The 22,358-nt window shown below is 41.9% G+C and overlaps 1 protein-coding gene across 1 annotated transcript in view; it reads right to left on the bottom strand.

The window, feature by feature from the left end:
- dgcr8 (DGCR8 microprocessor complex subunit) overlaps positions 1-19,879 on the bottom strand; it is an 82,206-nt gene extending 62,327 nt beyond the window's left edge. Inside the window, exons 1-6 of the mRNA XM_063074115.1 lie at positions 19,800-19,879; positions 14,557-15,564; positions 13,006-13,168; positions 8,024-8,166; positions 5,338-5,683; positions 1,409-1,606 (exon numbers count right to left, since the gene is read on the bottom strand). Coding sequence (XP_062930185.1) covers positions 1,409-1,606; positions 5,338-5,683; positions 8,024-8,166; positions 13,006-13,168; positions 14,557-15,270 — 1,564 coding nt within the window. The 5' untranslated portion in view covers positions 15,271-15,564; positions 19,800-19,879. The remainder of the gene's footprint in view (positions 1-1,408; positions 1,607-5,337; positions 5,684-8,023; positions 8,167-13,005; positions 13,169-14,556; positions 15,565-19,799) is intronic.
- Between the last annotated feature and the right edge of the window lie 2,479 nt (positions 19,880-22,358).

A 22,358-nucleotide genomic window follows, 5' to 3' on the forward strand; every position in this document is an offset into this window, starting at 1 on the left:
AAGACAGCAAGCACCTCCTCCTTTTCAATCTATACAATTTCCATGGTCTCACTACTTGATTCCCTCAATTCCATAGATTTCATGCCAGCTTCCTTAGTAAATACAGACGCAAAAAACCTATTTAAGATCTCCCCCATTTCCTTTGGTTCCGCACAAAGCCGACCACTCTGATCTTCAAGAGGACCAATTTTATCCCTTACAATCCTTTTGCTCTTAACATACTTGTAAAAGCTCTTTGGATTATCCTTCACTTTGACTGCCAAGGCAACCTCATGTCTTCTTTTTGCCCTCCTGATTTCTTTCTTAAGTATTTTCTTGCACTTCTTATACTCCTCAAGCACCTGATTTACCCCCTGTTTCCTATACATTTCATACAACTCCCTCTTCTTCTTTATCAGAGTTGCAATATCCCTTGAGAACCAAGGTTCCTTATTCCTATTCAATTTGCCTTTAATCCTGACAGGAACATACAAACACTGCACTCTCAAAATTTCCCCTTTGAAGGCTTCCCACCTACCAATCACATCTTTGCCAGAGAACAACCTGTCCCAATCCATGCTTTTTAGATCCTTTCTCATTTCTTCAATTTTGCCTTCTTCCAGTTCAGAACCTCAACCCTATGAAACCTTTCATGCCGAAATGGCGTAAAGCTCAGAAACAATTGCCATTAATTTATATGGGAAAACTTTTTGAGACCAAATAAATAACCTACCAAATCATACCAAATAACACATAAAACCTAAACTAACACTAAAATATAGTAAAAGCAGGAATGATATGATAAATACACAGCTTATATAAAGTAGAAATAATGTATGTACAGTATAGTCAGGAAGATCAAGCCAAATCCAATTTGTGGGGAAAAAAAAATCGACACATACGTACATGCGCACATCACACATGTGCACAGAGGTGCCCACGCAAGGCTTCATGGTCATGGTAGCCTTTCTCGGGGTAAACACAAGTGTCCCGGGATTTGACTGCTACTTTTGTCCCTTATTTGGGAGTGAGAAAGTTGGCAATCCTAACTGTAAAAGATATGTTGAGGTGAGCTGAACCCTACTTGAACACCACCCCCACCCCCCCAGCTGGCCGGTCAATATTAAACCAGTCCGCAGTGCAAATAAAGGTTGGGGACCCCTGTTCTGGAGGACAGCCCTTTTCGTCTCTCCACATACCTGAACCAGTCCATCCCAGGCTACATCCCTCACCACACAGGACATGCCCACTTTTCTTTGCTATCACCCCTGGGTACAGGTCGATGGTAAGATAATTTTCATTTTACAATGTGCAATTTTGCCTATTATATGACAACAAATAAGGATAAAGGCAACCACGCATTGCAGAAGTTTACTTTCTGAAAACTGTCACAGATATCCAAAGTTCAAAACAGAAATATTTATTTTACCTTTTTTAGTAGGTGCATCCTGAACTGAGAGGGTAATGAGCTTCTGATTGGCTGGCAGAATAGGCCGCTCCACTTCGGCCTGCTTCCGTTTCATCTCCCGATTAAACTGGCGACGCTCTGCCCAGGTCCTGAATTTCTTCACCGTGACTTGTTCAAAATCAAAGCGTTTCTCCAAGTATTTTTTAAATTCATCAATGGCTGGAAATTCGGTTGAGTTTATATTATTGGATTAACAATAATAAAAAAAAATAGAAGTGTACTTAACTAAACTGCTGGCTCCCCAGATGCAAACTTTGAAACACATAAAATATAAAACCATATAAAATTCCTCAAGATTCTGAATGAGATAATTAAAGATTGCTTGGTATAGGAAAGAGATAATATTCCAAAGCAATAAAACCGACATATCTATATGCATCATGAACACGGCTTTGTAGCATCTTTAAGAAATCAGCATTAACTTATTGAAACAAGAACATAATTCACAAGTGAGAGCACAATAACCACCTTTCATGCTTTTATCATGATTAAATCAGATAACAGAAGTTCTACACTTAAATTGCAAGCACAAGCAATTTACATGTTATTACTTAGATTCAAAAGGGAATGCTAGAGAATATTACACTAACTATAGCAGCAGTAATACACAAATTTCAACACAAGACAGGTCAAAATCTTAAAATTATTACTAAACATTGTTAAATTTACCTGTCTGATAGGGTCATAGAAAAGTACAGCACAGAAACAGCCCATCTAGTCCACGCTGAACCATTTAAACTGCCGACTCCCATCAACCTGCACCGGGAGCATAGCCCTCCATATCCCTTCCACGTGCCTATCCAAACTTCTCTTAAACATTGAAACCGAGATGGCATCTCATTCCACACTCTCACCACCCTCTAACTGAAGTTCTCCCTCATACTCCCTTTAAACTTCTCACCTTTCACACCTAATCCATGAGCTCTGGTTGTAGTTCCACACAACCCCAGTAGAAAAAAGCCTGCTTGCATTTACCCTATCTATACACCTCAAATTTGTATAGCTCTCTCAAATCTACAATAAAGTCCTAATCTACAATCTTTCCATATAACTCTGGTCTTCCAGACCTGGTAACATAGAAACATAGAAAACCTACAGCACAATACAGGCCCTTTGGCCCACAAAGCTATGCCAAACATGTGCTTACCTTAGAAGGACCAAGGCTTACCCATAGCCGTCTATTTTTCGCAGCTCCATGTATCCATCCATGAATCTCTTAAAAGAGCCTATGATTTCCGCCTCCGCCACCGCCAGCAGCCCATTCCACGCACTCACCACTGTCTGCGTATAAAACTTACCGACATCTCCCCGTACCTACTTCCAAGAGCCTTAATACTATGTTCTCTTGTGCAAGCCATTTCAGCCCTGGGAAAAAGCCTCTGACTATCCATACGATCAATGCCTCTCATTATCTTGAACACCTCTAATCCTCTGTTGCTCCAAGACGATCAAGTTCACTCAACCTATTCTCAGAAGGCATGCTTCCCAATCCAGGCAACATCCTTGTAAATCTCCTCTGCACCCTTTCTAGGGGTTCCGCATCCTTCCTGTAGTGAGGCGACCAGAACTGAGCACAGTACTTCAAGTGGGGTCTGACCAGGGTCCTATATAGCTGCAACAATACTCCCAGCTCTTAAACTCAATTCCATGATTGATGAAGGCTAATGCACCATATGCCTTATTAATCACAAAGTCAACCTGCGCAGCTGCTTTGAGTGTCCTATGGACTCTGACACCAAGATCCCTTTGATCCTCCATACTGCCAAGAATCTTTCCACTTATGCTATATTCTGCCATCATATTTGACCAAAATGAATCACCTCACACTGATCTGGGTTGAACTCCATCTGCCACTTCTCAGCTCCGTTTTGCAACCTATCAATGTCCCGCTGTAACCTCTGACAGCCCTCTGCACTATCTACAACACTCCCAACCCTGGAGTCATCAGCAAATTTACTAACCCATCCCTGCACTCTCTCATCCAGGTCATTTATAAATATCACAAAGAGTAAGGGTCCCAAAACAGATCCCTGAGGCACACCACTGGTCACCAAACACCATGCAGAGTATGACCGTTCTCCAGCCACTCTTTGCCTTCTGTGGGCAAGCCAGTTCTGGATCCACAAAGCAATATCCCCTTGGATCCCATGCCTCCTTACTTTCTCAATAAGCCTTGCATGGGGCACCTTATCAAATGCCTTGCTAAGATCCATATACACTTCATCTACAGCTCTACTTTCATCAATGTGTTTAGTCACATCCTCAAAAAATTCAATCAGGCTCATAAGGCACGACCTGCCTTTGACAAAACCATGCTGATTATTCCTAACCATAATATACCTCTCTAAATGTTCATAAATCCTGTCTCTCAGGATCTTCTCCATCAACTTACCAACCACTGAAGTAAGACTCACTGGTCTATAATTTCCTGGGCTATCCCTACTCCCTTTCTTGAATAAGGGAACAATATCCACAACCCTCCAATCCTCCGGAACCTCTCCTGTCCTCATTAATGATGCAAAGATCATCGCCAAAGGCTCAGTAATCTCACTTGCTTCCCACCGTAGCCTGGGGTACATCCCATCCAGTCCCGGTGACTTATCCAACTTGATGCTTTACAAAAGCTCTAGCACATCCTCTTCCTTAATATCTACATACTCAAGATTTTCAGTCCGCTGCAAGTCATCCCTACAATCGCCAAGATCGTCTTCCGAAATGAATACTAAAGCAAAGTATTCATTAAGTACCTCTGCCATCTCCTCCGGTTCCATACACACTTTTCCACTGTCACACTTGATTGGTCTTATTCTCTCATGTCTTATCCTTTTGCTCTTCACATACTTGTACAAGGCCTTGGGCTTTTTCTTAATCCTGTCCACCAAGGTCTTCTCATGGCCCCTTCTGGCTCTCCTAATTTCATCCTTAAACTCCTTCCTGCTAGCCTTATAATCTTCTATATCTCTATCATTACCTAGTTTTTCGAACCTTTCGTAAGCTCTTCTTGACTAGATTTACAACAGCCTTTGTACAACACGGTTCCTGTACCTTACCAACCTTTCCCCGTCTCACTGGAACCCCAATGTAGAACCCCACGCAAATATCCCCTGACATTTGCCATATTTCTTCCATACATTTCCCTGAGAACATCTGTTTCCAATTTATGCCTGAAAGCCTCATATTTCCCTTTACTCCAATTAAACCTTTCCCTAACTTGTCTGTTCCTATCCCTCTCCAATGCTATGGTAAAGGAGATAGAATTGTGATCACTATCTCCAAAATGCTCTCCCACCGAGAGACCTGACACCTGACCAGGTTCATTTTCCAATACCAGATCAAGTACAGCCTCTCCTCTTGTAGGTTTATCTACATATTGTGTCAAGAAACCTTCCTGAATACACCTAACAAACTCCACCCCATCTAAACCCCTCACCCTTGGGAGATGCCAAACAATATTTGGAAAATTAAAATCTCCCACCACAACAACCCTGTTATTATTACTCCTTTCCAGAATCTGTGTCCCTATCTGCTCCTTGAATTTTGAATTCGTCCTTATGAATTTTCTATTTCAACCTTATTTACATCTCTCCTGTACGTAGGTGACCAAAACTGCACACAATACTCCAAATTAGGCCTCACCAATGTCTTAAACAACTTCAGTATGACAACACTAAATATCTATAGACTAAATATTTACAGGAGAGGCTGAAAACATGCAGCAAAAAAGTGGCCAAGTTAACCCAATCTCTAAGGCAACCTGAGGAAAGGCCCGGCAGCAAATCCCCGTTACCATGGAGAAACACACACACGAAATTCAACATGACAGAACACAAAAAGTTATACAGCTAGGTCTAATGAGCACAATCCCTTTCAGATAAGAATCACCATCTTACCAATAGATTCTTCTTTGCATACTTCAACTTTAGCCTTCACTTGCCCCAGGGCTCCCGCTGCAACGATTCCACCCAAAGTTTCTCTTTCCTCCGGGGATTTAGAGTTCACTGCCCCTGAGCTACTAAGAGATACTGAATTAGTGACAAGATTTTGCTCAGAGGCATTGTAGTCTGGTTCCTCACTTCCGTCTACAGAAACATTCTGATTTTTTTCTGGGGACATATCTCCATTCATGGTCACTTTGGTTACCTCACCATTGATTGCTGCCATATTCTGCTCTCTCTCTTGGTCTTTCATTTTTTGATAGTGCAGACAGGGAATGCTACTCTGCGGAGGATCATGTTTCTGCACGGAACAAAAAGAAACACTGACTTGCAAGGCTGACAGAGGAAAATGTGGTAAACACAAGTAAAGGCAACACACACGAAATGCTGGAGGAACTCAGCAGGCCAGGCAGCATCTATGGAGAAGAATACACAGTAAACATCTCAGGCTGCACTGGAAGGAAAGGGGAAGGAGCCAAAATTTCCCCCCTTCCTTTCCAGTACTGATAAAGGGTCTTGGCCCAAAACACCAACTGTTTATTCCTGTCCATAGATGCTGCCTGACCTGCTGAGTTCCTCCAGCACTTTGTGCACGTTGCTCTGGATTTCCAGCATCTGCAGAATCTTGTGTTTACAACTACATTCAAGCTATGAAAGAGATATTTCATAAGTGACAAGGGTGTCAAATACCGAGAAGACAGCAAGACTGGGCATCATTTCAATTCTATCCTGACAGCACATCTATCAACATCCAGCTAACAGCCAAGACCTGCAGACAGATTTCACACAAAACGTGTTACCTCACATTTTCTCTGGCATTCATCTGAACAAATTATAACAGAACAGCACGAGGAGTAACAAGTGAATTTCGAATGCAGATTATGTGTTTTGAAATGATGAAAAAAGAGAACAGGAAACAAAATTAGCATGGGTGTGCAGAAATAATGTGTTGGAGATATATAAACAAAAAGTTGGATTGGGAACACGTCCGTTTAAAAAAAATGCATGGTGTATAATCTATTATTCCAGCAGATATGAGCAAATGCACACAGGATAATAGGGTGTTACAGCAAAGATGCACGCATACATTACATTCTACCTAGCTGTTGACAGATCAATCCACATTCTACAAAACAAATATCATTAAAGTCTTCTGCATAGTTTATTTTGTACACATTAGCAGGGTGGGAAAACAAGAGAAATACTCCATCTTCTCCAGCACAGATTTATCATAACACCAGTGTTGGAGCTCGGGGCATGTGAATATCACAACCTGGTATAAAAAAAACTTAAATTCCTACAGCTTTATAAGGAAACAGAATCAAATATGAAGATTAAAAATATGCAATAGTCAACCCAAAACAAAAGTTGTGGAAGAGGAAAAGTGAGGGAGATGGGTATGGAACAGGCACAGAGTCCAAATGGTTCAATTTAATATCAGGGAATGTATACAGTATACAACTTGAAACTCTTACTCTTCACAGACATCCCCAAAACAAGACACCCTATAGAATGAACGATAGAAACTTCAGAACCCCGAAGGTGGGAGAGTTTGATGGATTTCAGGAAGGTACAGTGGAAGCACCCCTTTCTGTAGAGGAAGTTAAGTACACCAAGATCCTGGGAGTTCACATCACGGATGACCTCACCTGGTCCCTTGATATTACCTTCCAGAACAAGAAGGCACAGCAGCGCCTCCATTTCCTAAGGAGATTGAGGTAAATGAGGATTCCTCCTCCCACCTCAATTGAATTTTATAGGAACATCACTGAGAGCATCCTGACAAGTTGCATCTCCATCTGGTATGGGAGCAGCCGAGCATCGGACCGGAGGTCCCTACAAAGGATTGTGAGAACAGCTGAGAGCATCACAGTAGTCTCCCTTCCGTCTATGGTAGATATCTATCAGGAGCACTGCATTAGCAGGGCCCTTGGTATTATCAAGGATCCCACCCATCCATCCTGTATCCTCTTTGACTTTTTACCATCAGAGAGGAGACTCCAAAGCACAAGAACAGTCAGGATGGAAACAGCTTCTTCCCTCAAGCCATTAGGCTTCTGAACTCCCTGCCGCATCACATTCAAAGTGACACCAGATAATTTGTACTGTACCCTACAAAATTAGATTTATGTATTTTACTTCATCTATGTGTAATTCATTTGCAGATTTAATTTTGACTTTGCTAAGTTATTGTGTGTTTATACGTGTGTCATGTGTACTAAATGTGCTTTACACCCTGGTCTGGAGAATGGAAATGTCACGTTTGACGGCATATGTGTACATAGTCGAATAACAATAAACTTGACTTGTACCTTCTCCTTTGCTCTTCTAATGTTTGCATTCTTATATTAATGAAGAGAAAACTGGGGATCAAATTAAGCTTAATAAAACCTCTGACCAAAAGTCATAACATCCAAGAACAGCTCACAAAAACTCATCAAATGAACTCAATAATTAAGCTTGTAGTCTGCAGCTGTTTAACAATATCCTTCAACACTGCCTCATTAGTACCAATTTTCCCTTAATGATGCCAGTCTTGTAAGAAAGAATAAAATTCAAGAAGCCTCCCTGGATTCATGGAACTATTTTTAAATTGAGTCACTGTCCTGAGCAAAACAAGATTAATTTATTCATGTCTTACCCTGATGCTTCCTGTTCCTAAAAAATAAGGTCGTGACCAGGTAACTACCCTGGTTTCTCTGTGCAGGTAAACTGGAATACCAGAATTATGGAATGTCATGATCCAGCCATCAGGAAGGGGTTCAGTTGGTGGACGCCCACGATCTACAGGAATTAAAATATTTTAATGCCAATTATTACTCAAGATGTCTAAATTGTTTCGTGGCACAGTAAAAACCAAGAGATGAAATTTATTAACATTACAAACAAGAGAAAATCTGCAGATGCTGGAGGAACTCAGTCGGCCAGGCAGCATCTATGGATCACTTTCTCCAGTCCTCCACCCAAAACTTCAACTATTTACTCTTTTCCATAGATGCTGCCTGGCCTGCGGAGTTCCTCCAACATATTGTGTGTGTTGATTTAATAACATTTACTGACAAGCCCAAGGGTCATCAACACCAACACTGTAAAAGTACGCTCCTTATCCAACAGATCCAAACACAGCACTTTCAAATAACTCAAAACAAAATTAGCTGTTGTAAACATAATGAAGTTATTTATTTCAATATGTCTGCAATACTCTCTCTTCCTTTCCAACAAAGGAGACTACTATCCTCTGGATTCTATGAAACACCATTGTTCTGAAACAGCAGCATGACCTGCTGAGTATTTCCAGTGAGTGGGTGGGTGGGCTGGTTGGTTTATTTATTTAGGAGGTACAGTGCAGAACAGTCCCTTCCAGTCCAATGAGCCACACCACCCAGCAACCCACCTATTTCCCATTACCCTAATCACAGTAGACCTCTAACAGAACCACAACCTTGTCATGATTTGGAAGCTTGCAAGCCTCAATGACCTGGAGAGCTATGTTTGCTGGAGTCAGGGTCTTATGCTTTGATGCTTGGTAGGGTCACCCATGCAAAAAATGTCAAAAGATAGAGGGCAGACCAAGACTGGTCCACAGGTCCTCCAGGTTCAGGGGTTCAGCTCAGGGCTAACAACCCTGACTAGTAAAACAAAATTGTCATGGAAACAGCAGTGAAGAATTCTCCTACGTCTGAGTGCAACAGTACTCCTTAGTCTCCATCGGGACTTGCATGACTGACAGTAGTGAAAACTGGGAGGAAGCTACTGACACGACGAAGGAAGCCCCGAACACTGCCAGAGATGGAAGACCTTTAATGCTGACCAAAATGCCAGCAGCATAACGGGCAGCAAGTAATCAAAGGACAATTTGCCATGAACAATTAACCGATACATCTTTGGACTGTGGGAGGAAACCGGAGTACCTGGAGGAACATACAAACTCCTTACAGACGGTGCCGGAATTGAACTCAGAACTCCAGAATGTCCCAAGCTACTAGCATCCTTAATTATAGCAGAGCTAACCTGTAAACTATAATCATTTTTAAGCTGTAGCCAAACATGGTCCCAATTTAGGACACACAAATTTCAAAATACTAATGAAGCATCTTATTTCGTTTACTGCCTCCTCGCATAAGACTGCTCTTTTCCAGATGCAAGAGTGTATTCATATTTACATATGGTTAGAAATCAACAGCTTCAGTGATTAAGGTTTCTGCTTCCTCATCACTAACAAATGGGGTAGCGGTTTGTCAAAAGAGGTGTAAGAAGCTCCTTTATTCCACCAGCCTGCAGGTCTCTCTTGGGCAAGGTGTAGCACCTGCTTTGCCCCCCCCCCCCACAGATCAGGATCACGTGAACCCATGGGTGGTGGTGGTGGATGGTCGTATGAGCAGCTGGTGCAGATCACAAGACCCGGTTATGTGACCACTGATGCCAGACAATCTCTGAAGAGTATTGATGATGATCAAGGTCACTCCTCTTGTAAAGACACTGCCCTGAAGAAGGCAATGGAAAACCACTTCTGTAGAAAAATTTGTCAAGAGCCATGGAAAAACCATATTTGCTCACATCAATGCAGCAACACAACACAATAATGAACGAGCACGAACAAAGAACTTGTAGATCCGCACTGTTTCTAGAGGCACGGTAGCCTAAAGGTTAGCACAACACTTCACAGAACTAGCAACAAGGGTTCAATTCCTGTCACGGTCTGCAAGGAGCTTCCATGTCCTCCTCATGACCATGTGGGTTCCTCCGGGTGCTCTAGTTTCTTTCCACAATCCAAAGATGCACTGGTTGGTAGGATAAGTGGTCATCGTAAATTGTCCTGTGATTATGCTAGGATTACATCAGGGGTTGCTGGGCAGTTCCACTCAAAGGGCCAAAAGGGCCTATTTGAGATATTTGTATCTCAATAAAAATGGTTCAAAATTTTCACTCCGCACCTGAAAATGAGAGTGGGAGGTGGGTCCAAGGAGGATTTGGTAAAGTTTGAGGGTAGACACAATATAAAACAAATTAGTGTATCGTTCAGTATTTACATTTAGAGTGGATCATTGAGCAGAAAAATATGTCTTTGAGGTAAAATGAAGCAACAAAAGACATTTCTGCATTCGGGCTTGCTTCCAACAAAGTACAAGATATACAGTTTATGACCGTTGTTTTATTTCTGCGAGCACAATCCGACACAAGTTATAAACACTAGTAATCCTGCAGATGCTGGAAATCCAAAGCAAAACACATAAAAGGCTTGAGGAACTCAGCAGATCAGGCAGCATCTTTGGAAATGAATAAACAGTTGACATTTCGGGCCAACACCCTTCTTCAGGACTGAGAAGGAAGGAAGGGGAACACGCCAGAATAAATAGGTGGGGGGGAGGGGTAGGAGGATGGCTAGTAGGTGATAGGCAAAGCAAGTGGGTAGGAAAGATAAAAGTGTGGAACAGAAGGAATCTGATAGGATGAGAGTGGAGGAGAGTGGACCATCGGAGATAGGGAAGGAGGTGAGGACCCAGGGGAAGTAATAGGCAGGTGAAAAGTAGTAATAGGTCAGAGTGGGGAATAAGGGGAGGAGGGGAGGATTTGTTTACTAGGAGAAATCGCTATTAATGCTTATACGAAAGGCCAGACGAAATATAAGGTGTTGTTCCTCCCTCCTGAGGGTGGCCTCCTCTTGGCACAAGAGGAGACCATGGACTGACATGTCAGGGTGGAACTGGGAATCTGAATTAAAATCTGACACAAGATCATGAGGATGACTGGCCCGGAAGAGGTGTAAGAAACCAGCATGAAAAGTGAGCTCACTGGCAAACTAATTTCTAGGAAGGTTCTCATTTCTGATCATGTTCATGTTTTACTTAAGACACGAATGAAACATGCAGGACACCCATGCATGCCAAGAACATGATATTGATTTTAAGGTCTCCTTTAAAAAAAAACCACTAATACCCTTGCATCAAAAGATCTCTGAACAAAGCCTTTCTGCCGAGGTAAAATTAGGCAATTGTGTCTTATTCTCTAATCCCTTCTTCTCAAAATCACTATCAAATACTATCAGCAATTTATATTGAAATATAATTCAGTTCATTTAAATTCATTTAATATCAGAGTTATGTGTACAGCATACAATCTTAAACTCTTACTCTTCACAGACACCCACGAAACAAAATGCCCACAGAATAAAGGAAACATTGGAGCTCTCCCTGTCCTCTTCTCACTCAGTCCACAACAGAGACCCATATCAGAATCAGATTTATCATCACCCACATCATGAATAAATTTTGCAGCAGTACATTGCAATACATAAAATTACTACAGTACTCATACGCTAGATACATTTAAATATTTTTTTTAAACTTTTGCACAGTACTATACAGTTCATATAGACCAACTTATTACAATAGTACATTTCAGTACTGTCAAGTTAAAATAATAACAGAGTGCAGAATAGTGTTATAGTACAGAGAAAGTGCTTGCAGGCACTCAGCAAAGTGCAAAGTCACAATGAGGTAGATGAGGGGTCCGAAAGTCCTTTTTAGCATATTGGGAGAAAACATTAGCACTGAGGAAAACTCATGTATTCCAGAGACCCCCTACAGAGGACGCCGGAATGAAACTCCGAATTCTGACGTCCCACACTGTCTGATTCACTTACTTTCCTGTAATTTATAGTTTCTTGTTATTATTACGTATTGCAATGTACCACTGCCACAAAACATCAAGTTTCATGACATATGCCAGTGATGGAGAACTTTGAGTTGCAGTGCTTTAGTTCTATTACAAACTTAAATTTTCTTTGCATTATCACAGTTATCTTCCCATGTTTCAGCTGTAATTTCTACTCCCAGCTCTTCCTCCCAGACCCTTCCCATCAGCTCAGCCTCTCCACAACAACATTCCCTCAGGATGCTGTCAAAGTACTAATGGAAACTTCACCCTTAGAACAAAACACCCTCTTTTCTAGGTCAGAACTATAGAAATCAGTTAACGATGATTTTTTTTCTGTATATAATCTCTTATCAGAAAGAAACGAAAAAGATCCTTGTTGGGTATGTTAAATTTCTGTACTATTTGACTAAAAGTCGTCATCCTTGCTTCATCAAACAAATCTCCTAGATGGAAAATACCCTTAGAAATCCAAAGTTTAAATCCAGAATCCATTATGCCAGGCTGAAAATCTGGACTGCCAGTTATTGGAGTGAAGGGTGATATTTTCGCTGCATTTCACACCGCCCTCCAAGCCCTGACTGTATTAATTGTTATTGGATTGCGACAATACTTAACTAGTTTCATCTTATTGAGGAAAAGCAAATTAATAAGAGGGCATTTTGCTTGTGAAGCTTCAATGTCTAGCCAAATTGAGGAGGGGTCCCTGCAAACCCAGTCAACCACATAAGATAAAAAGGAACTTCATTGATATTTTTTGATGTCTGGAAAATCCAGAACCCCTAGACTACTGTAACTTAGACATTTTAATACAGGGTCTTTTTTTGTTCCAGATGAAAGAAACAAACCGGCCATTTATTTTTTTAAGTATTTGCTGGGTAAAAATGACTGGAATCATCCGTATTGGATAGAGCAGACGAGGAAGAATGTTCATTTTGAGCATTGTCAAATAACCGTCGATTCACTTACTTTTTAACACAGTTTTAATTTTGGTCATCATGGGCTGCACACTGGTTTCTTCATCTGTTTGGTGGTCACTGTCACCGGTAACATCCTCTTCAACCCGCTTCCTCTTTTTGGGAGGAGGCAGCACTGCCTCCAGGAGCGCATCAACATCATGATCAAAGTCTTCCTGTAAAATACAGTATCAAAGGCCATCCTACTGTAACACTGAATATTTCTAATCGTGCCATTTAAAAACATTGACTTCAGCACCTTGCTATTGTATCAACTTTCTTGTTTCCTCTAATTCAACTGATCCCAAATCCCACTGAATTCTACAGGAACGGCCACAATACAGATCACATGCCCCAGGTACAGTAGGCCTCCTGTGGCACACATGACAGAAATATATTTATCTTTAAAAAGTTTAATGTCTGCCAGGTCATTTCTATTTCAACTATAAATCTGTTGTTCTCCAAAATACAATGGTTTCAGCTCATACTATGAATTAATTATCCTAATAATTTTAATTTTTAACAAGACAATATTTAACAATCTTAATAAAATTGTGTTTGAAAATGCTATTAATTTTTAAAAGCAATATTAGTTTCTACAGAAATAGTTCTGCTTCACAAAATGCTTCTTAAAACAAATGTTAATGTAACACATCTGAAGGAATAGTCTGACTTGTCTAAACATCTGGATGATCTGTAAAACATCACATGGAGACCACTGATGCAATTTGATGCCTCTGTCATGACGATTTTTCAAATACTGAAAATAGCTTAACACATAAATAAATAGTTTAATACTGATAAATTGGGCAAGTCACTTCAATCAAAACACTTACAAATGACATAACGAGGATATAAAAGATACATGTTTCACAATTCCAGTGTTAGTGTTTAGAGTTCCAACCTGTGGTCGAAGCTGTCATTGTACTGAGCTTTATCTATTGTTCGGTCAGTCTGCAGAGTTGGTTCATCCATACACACCAACAGATGGGTGGACACAACTCCGACTGACCAATGCATAGACAGGGGGCTGGCATCAGAACTGTGCAGGGGTTCGTTATCTGTTCATCCATTCTATAGATTGAAGGACCAGTTGCAAACACAGAAAATAGTATTGGAAGGATACACAGACATTGAAATACTAAACAGTGCATTATTTACCAATAATGCAAATCTTTTCTCCTTACCTATTTAGACCCACACACAATTTTGAACTGTGGATGGAAATGAAGTTTTTTTTATTCTTTAAAAGTTGCATAAATGGGCAAGATCAGCTGCTCAAAGGACCGGACAAAATACAGGGTTCAAAATACTATACATGGTACCTGATGCATGTAAACGTTGAGCAAACAGCCTTTAAATATATTCACCATGACCTGCAAATCTTAGTTGTTTAAACATTGATTCTCTCTCTTTTTAAAATGATTAACAGAGGTTTACATGCACCAGGTTGATGTAAGAGACAAAATATGAGGGAAAAAAACAGGAAGGCATTGGTATTTACGAGGATATATCCACGCGCAGTCTCATATGCACGTGAGTATTTTGAACCCTGCTCACATACCTCGAACGAGTAACTCAGAGCTTCTTCATCGATGCGATCCTGCTGAATAATCATTTCAGATTTGAAACCCGTTGCTTCTATGTCATCGGTTTCGAAGTTTTCAGGGAAGTCTATTTCGTCGAGTACCGCAAATTCCACTTTTTTCTCTTGATTGTCTTCGACTTCTTGCCTATCAGTACTTTTACTACAAAAACCGCCTGGCCCTACTGCACCCTTCCCATCAAAAGGAGTGCCATGCAAACCTCCATTCGTGCTATTGCTAAGTTCAGTACCTTTCTCACCAGATCCAACACCAGCATATACTACCTGTCTGTCTTTATTTTTACTGTTATCTGAAAAAACCACCCTGATTTTAACATCTTTGAGCAACTTAATATCAGGGGCAAACTTAGGAACAGCTGGTGCATGACGCGCTGTTCTCGGATTGAGAGGACAGCTTCCCGATGCTGCTGTCAACTGGTTGTTAAAGACAGTGGATTCCATCGCAAGGTGCTGGTCTTGGCTGGACGTGTTACAGTCCGCAGCGGGAGTGTCTGAAAGTCCATCACCACCAGAGCCAACGTCCATAACTTCTGCGTCACTGGACGTTTGCAGGGGAGGTGGTGGAGGCGGCGGCACGCTTGGAGGAAGAGGTGGGGGACACGGCTGATTCTCCACATTCAGTGGCAATGAAGGCTCGTCGGCCAGAGGAGGTACGCTTCTGAACATCTCCATTTAAAAAAAATAATTCTAATTCTAATTCTATAAATAATTTCTTACTTAATCCCCTGTTAAGGGGGAATTAAACATATAGCAGTCCAAGTGAATTATTTAAATGTTATGGTACTAATCAAAATTTACAGTTGATTCAGTTAAGCTGACTACATTACTCTTTTCATTAAAGTAGACAGCTTTTAGAACCACTGTCTCAATTATTGAAAATCACAATGTATTCAGCTTAATCAACGTCTCAGATTAAACAGAGTTCATCATCTTGAGTCCTCAAGACCATCTTCTACTCCTGATCACCTGTGGAGGTAAAACAAAATACTTTTAATCATTTCCACCAAAAAATCTTGGTCATTATAGCTCTGCCGTTTCAATTGAAATCTCTGCCCACTCTTTGCAGGTCCAATCCAGAGACTTGAAGACCATCTGACAAAAGTTTCGTGCAGTAACTTGTGAGCGCTGCTTAGCTTTTATGAAAGGCCATAATCAGTGATCCACCTGCCCTCCTAGATCACAACGAAACAGAGAAGGGAAGCTCTTCTACGTACATAAGGCCCCACTGATGATAGGCGAGATACATTGTCTTCAGATCCAGAGTAACATTTATTTTGTTCTCCTTTACACTTGTGCACTGGTAATTACATTATACCGGTGTCTCCCCAAAACCAGCTTCAGCCAGAATACCAACTGCACATTTGTCTTCATCAACATTGAGATAATTTAGTTCAAAAGTTTACAAGCAACAAAAGAAAGCCATTATTCCCAACCTGGGATCCTTACTTAATGGCATTGGTCCATTGAATAAAAAAGGTTGGGAACTTCACTGACGACTGAATTTACAAAGGAAAGGAGAGTGGACATTACTGACGACTGAATTTACGAAGGAAAGGAGAGTGGACGTTACTGACGACTGAATTTACGAAGGAAAGGAGAGTGGACGTTACTGATGACTGAATTTACGAAGGAAAGGGGAGTGGACGTTACTGACGACTGAATTTATGAAGGAAAGGGGAGTGGACGTTACTGACGACTGAATTTACGAAGAAGAGTGGACATTACTGACAACTGAATTTACGAAGGAAAGGAGAGTGGACGTTACTGACCACTGAATTTACGAAGGAAAGGTGAGTGGACGTTACTGACAACTGAATTTACGAAGGAAAGTGGACATTACTGACGAATGAATTTACGAAGAAAAGTGTACTTTACTGATTACTGAACTTATCCCACTTTACAAGATTCGAGATTGCTTAAGGTCATTTCCAGTACACAAGTGTACAACAGTTCATTCAAATATAGTTGGCAACCACTGATTGTTATCATTGATGTTACCATTCGCTATGCTTAAACCTGCTGTTGCCTTCCAAAATTGCAAAAGAGACAATGTTCTAAAGTTACTTAAGTGTAAAATTTGCCTTCCACCTTTGTTCAAGACTCCCAGGATTTATATGTTATAGTGAAGGAGGGAACCACTTGCATCACCAAGTCCTTACTGGATCTAAGTAACAGCAAATACAATTTCCCCACTCTTTCCGCAAAGCCATACAACTCTTTATGTTTTAAAATAACTATCCAATGCATTTGAAGATGACAGCTTGCCTAAGGCTAAAAGTAAATTATCAAAGTCCAAATATGCCACCATATATGAGATCCAATTTCTGGTGGGCATACTCAATAAATCTGTAATAGAATAATAACAATAGAAAGAATCAATGATAGATCGCACCAACTTGGGTGTTCAACCAGCGTGCAAAAGACACACACTGTGCAAATACAGTGAAATAATAAGCAAGCAAAAATACTGAGAACATGAGCTGGTTCCACATGACAGCGATTCCACGGGTTGTTGGAATGTTTCAACGATGGGTCAAGTGAAGTTATCCCTACTGGTTCAAGAGCCTGATGGTTGAGGGGTAGTAACTGTTCCTGAACCTGGTGGTTTGAGTCCTGAGGCTCCTGTACCTCCTTTCTGATGGTTGAGGGGTAGTAACTGTTCCTGAACCTGTGGTGTGGGTCCTGAGGCACCTGTACCTCCTTCCTGATGGTTGAGGGGTAGTAACTGTTCCTGAACCTGGTGGTGTGGGTCCTGAGGCACCTGTACCTCCTTCCTAATGGTTGAGGGGTAGTAACTGTTCCTGAACCTGTGGTGTGGGTCCTGAGGCACCTGTACCTCCTTCCTGAAGGCAGCAAAAAGAAGAGGGGATGACCTGGCTGATGGGACAATAATTTAATGGGAAAGGTAAAAATTTTGAACAAATGCATTAATGTAGTTGACAGCATTAGACAGGGGACAAATTTGCCCAATCCCATTCATGCTCTTTGCATTCTAGAAACAAAAATGGTGTTGATGCAGAGAACAGGAGCCAAATACCCAAAATTGGGATAACTCACAGACAGCATTAGTGGAAATTAAAGAGTTTTAGATTGTCACATGTACACTGGAAAATACAGTCAAATGCATCGTTTGGATCAAATCAGATCAGTAAGGATTGTGCTGGGCAGTCCACAAGCGTGGTCACATGTCTGGCACCAATATAGCATGCCCACAACTTGCTAATGCTAACAATACAGCTTTGGAATGCAGGAAGAAACCAGGCCACCTGGAGGAAACTCACAGTCACATGAAGAACACACAAACTCCTTATTGACAGTGGCTGGATTTGAACCCTGATCTTATAGCAGGTGCTCTAAAATGTGACACTAACCAATGAGAAATGGGACAGTTAAAGATTCACATCAATAATCTTCTAGCAGAATTAACTTAAAGCATTTTAAATTTTATTGCAAGCAGTAGTTTGTGCTTTATCATCCCTGAACACCAAGGTCCTAAAGGATGAGATAAAACTTTCCACCAAAAATGTCTTTTTTTGCTGCCTGCCCCTCATTGCCTTTGTGTGTTATTGATATTTCATTCGGAGTTCGAGGAGATTCTGTGTGTCACCAAAGACATTCACAGATATACTGTGGGCAGCATGCATCACCTTACATTCACCAGCTGGTATCGATTGGGGGGGGTGAAAAATGCTACTGCACAGGATTGAAATAAACTGCAGAGAGTTGTAAACTCAGTCAGCTCCATCATGGGCAATAGCCTCCGTAGTATCCAGAACACCTTCAAGGAGCGATGGCTCAGAAGGCAGCATCCTTCGCTAAGGAACCCCCCCACAATCACCAAGGTCATGTCCTGTTCTCATTGCTACCATCAGGGAGGAGGTACAGGAGCCTGAAGACACACACTCAAATGATTCAGGAACAACCTCTTCCCCTCTGACATCCGATTTCTGAATGGACATTGAACCCATGAACACTACCTCACTACTTTATTATTTCTTTTCTTGCACTACATATTTAACTATGTAATATATACTTACTGCAATTCAGTTTTATTATGCATTGCAATGTACTGCTGCCACAAAGACAACAAATTTCACACATATGCCAGTAAAATTAAACCCAATTCTGATCTTAATTTTCTTTTCTCTCCGATTTTCACTGGCGTCATTTTGGTTTCCAGTTACCTTGCTTGTCCACTACTGCTCTCCAATTTTATTTGAAACTAACTTTAACAATTATAGCAAAAAAAGGCAAAGCCCCACCACAAATTAATTTATTACCATTTGGGCAACACTTTTCTCAACATCACCCACACTTACAACTTGTAATTTACAAACACGAGAAAATCAGATGCTGGAAATCCAAAGCAACATACACAAAATGCTGGAGGAACTCAGACGCATCTATAGAGAGGAACAAACAGTCAACAAGTCCCGAAGAAGGGGCTCCACATCGACTGTTTGCTCTTTTCCATAGATGCTGCCTGACTTGCTAAATTCCTCCAGCATTTGTGTGTGTGTGTGTGTGTAACATGTAATTTATCCCATTTCATTTTCAAATGAGGAATAAAGAATTAAACTGCAAAGGCTCAAATCAATAAAGAAAGTGTTCACTGCAATTATCATAGTGATAATTCATGCAGAAAAAGTTTTACAGAATGATCAGATTCCCTTCCCTTCTATTAAGAGAATCTATTTAAAACACTGAACGATTCTCCCAAATTGGTTTGCACCAGTAGTTTTGTGTAAGGACCTGAGGACGTCCCAATGATTATCTGAATTTGTTAAACATTTAGCGGAATAAATACTAGTATATCAACAAAGCCAAATGCTTAAAGAAAATTCTTAAAGTAAGTTTTTCTCCGGTTTTAGAGCAGTAAGTGTCGCATTTCTAGTTTATTCTGCCCAGTAGGAACTAACAGTTTGCACCCAAAGGCTGCTGCGGGCCCCAGGGAGTCCGGAAGAGAAAGGTTTCAACAACTAGACGGGGAAAAGGTACATAATTTGCAGGCCCGAGCCGGTGAGACGATCCATGGCCCTGCCTGACCCACGGAGAGAAGATATAGGCGAGGGCCCGAGGCCTAGTGCAGACGTAGGCCGCTCACCCACACTGGCAGAGACTACTCATCTTGCCCCCCACCTCACGACCACAACCACCGGTAAATAAGATGCCCCTCTAAATACACCTCATGGCCAACCTACCGTGGTGTCCGCCGCAGCTATTAACGTGATTAAATTTCATCGCCTCCCCCTCATCCCCCCCAAAGCCCCGGCACCGGCCGCAGCCTCGGCTCCAACCCAGGCCCACCCACAATTGACGATTGATTTCCATCTCCGTCAATAAACGCGCTGCTCAAAGGGTACGTTCTCACGGTTTCACCAATCGACGCCCAGGACGGATGATCGATGTCTACCTGCTCCAATCGTCCGGCGGGTAAGTGTCGCGCTCTAACCCGCCCTTGCCGACTGCGCCACTCGCTAGAATGATGGACAGTTCGCTTCACCAATTGCCGTGCGTATCGGGGATTTTCAGCTCCACCAAAGTTTAAAAGTTCAAAGTACATTTATTATCAAATATGTACACCATTTGCAAGCCTGAGATTTATCTTCTTGCAGGTAACCAACAAAACAAAGAAACAGAACAAAACAACAAAAAAACCCACATCAAAAAGACCAACAATTATCCAAAAAGAACAAACTGTGCAAACGATAAAAAAGTAAACAAGATTCAAAGTACGTTTATTATTAAAGTATACAATACTGCGATTCATCTTCACACAGACAGCCACAAAATAAAGAACCATGGAACCCACTCAAAGCAAAAAAAAAATCAACCCCAGCCCAATATGCGTAAAAAAGCAAATCACCGCACAAATAGCAACAAAAAAAGAGCAAAAACACAGAATATAAAACACAAAATCAAAAGGCATATTTCAGTTCAATCCATGTCAATTAAACCTTGCTCCTGTACCATTCTCCAATAGCTTTGAGGGAAAGAGTGATGACGTGAATGCAAGGACCTTCCCTACCAAGGTGCAGCACCTCAAGAATCTGCTAGAGCTTCTGGTTTTATTTCAGATTTCAGCTTTTACACTCTGGAGCGCACCTATCTGTAATCATGGTGATTGCATTATGTTCTGTAACCATCTGGAAGAAAATGGCACCAGCAAACAACTCTACCAAAAGTGACATCCTCAAGATGGGCATTAAATCATCTGAACTGTGTCGATGGATGGTCGAATCATGCGAGAGTTGATAGGGACTTGGGAATGGTTACTGCCACTGCCATTTAGGACAGCAATGAAGTTTCTCCATCTCTGTCTGTCCTTGGCCATCTTCTCTATTGTGCCCCAGGGTCCGCATTTCAACCTCTACAGTACGGTGCCAAGTTATCTTTGGTCTCCTGTGTTTCCTCCGCCCCTCAGGGGTCGAATGAAGTGCTGTTTTGTTGATGGAGGTGGCTTCTCTTCTCATCACGCGCCCAATCCATCTCCAACGTTTCCTCGTGGTGATTGTAGCCATGTCCTCTTGGTGATACTGAAGGAGTAGGGTGTGTTAGGTCTTTCTTGGCCAGAAAATACAGAGGACCGTCTGGAGGCTCATGGTGTGGAATGATGACAGCTTGGTGAGATCGTTCTCTGTCATGCGCCAGCATTCTGACCTGTACAAGAGTGTGGACAGAACACAGTTCTGATACAGCTTCAATGCTGTTCTTGGACTACAGTTCAGCATTTAACACCATAATTCCCTCCAGGCTTGACAAGAAGCTCAGAGACCTCGGCCTTCAACCTGCCTTGTGTAGCTGGATCCTGGACTTCCTGTCAGATCACCGGCAGGTGGTAAGAGTGGGCTCCCTCACCTCTGCCCCTCTGACCCTCAACACAGGTGCCCCTCAGGGCTGTGTACTAAGTCCCCTCCTTTACTCTTTGTATACCCATGACTGCGTTGCAACCCACAGCCCCAACCTGCTAATTCAATTTTCTGGCAACATACATCAAAGTTGCTGGTGAACGCAGCAGGCCAGGCAGCATCTCTAGGAAGAGGCGCAGTCGACGTTTCAGGCCGAGACCCTTCGTCAGGACTAACTGAAGGAAGAGTGAGTAAGGGATTTGAAAGCTGGAGGGGGAGGGGGAGATGCAAAATGATAGGAGAAGACAGGAGGGGGAGGGATAGAGCCGAGAGCTGGACAGGTGATAGGCAAAAGGGGATACGAGAGGATCATGGGACAGGAGGTCCGGGAAGAAAGACAAGGGGGGTGGGGTGACCCAGAGGATGGGCAAGAGGTATATACAGAGGGACAGAGGGAGAAAAAGGAGAGTGAGAGAAAGAATGTGTGCATAAAAATGAGTAACAGATGGGGAACGAGGGGGAGGTGGGGCCTTAGCGGAAGTTAGAGAAGTCAATGTTCATGCCATCAGGCTGGAGGCTACCCAAACGGAATATAAGGTGTTGTTCCTCCAACCTGAGTGTGGCTTCATCTTTACAGTAGAGGAGGCCGTGGATGACACTGCACTGATTGGCCTAATCTCAAATAATAACGAGGCAGCCTACAGAGAACAAGTCATCACCCTGACACAGTGATGTCAAGAAAACAACCTCTCCCTCAATGTCGCAAAAACAAAGGAGCTGGTTGTGGACTACAGGAGGAATGGAGACAGGCTAACCCCTATTGACATCAATGGATCTGGGATTGAGAGGGTAGACAGCTTCAAGTTCCTCGGCATGAATGTCACCAAGGATCTCACGTGGTCTGTACATACC

Source organism: Mobula hypostoma, chromosome 21 (assembly GCF_963921235.1).
Source record: "Mobula hypostoma chromosome 21, sMobHyp1.1, whole genome shotgun sequence".
NCBI classification, from domain to species: Eukaryota; Metazoa; Chordata; class Chondrichthyes; order Myliobatiformes; family Myliobatidae; genus Mobula; species Mobula hypostoma.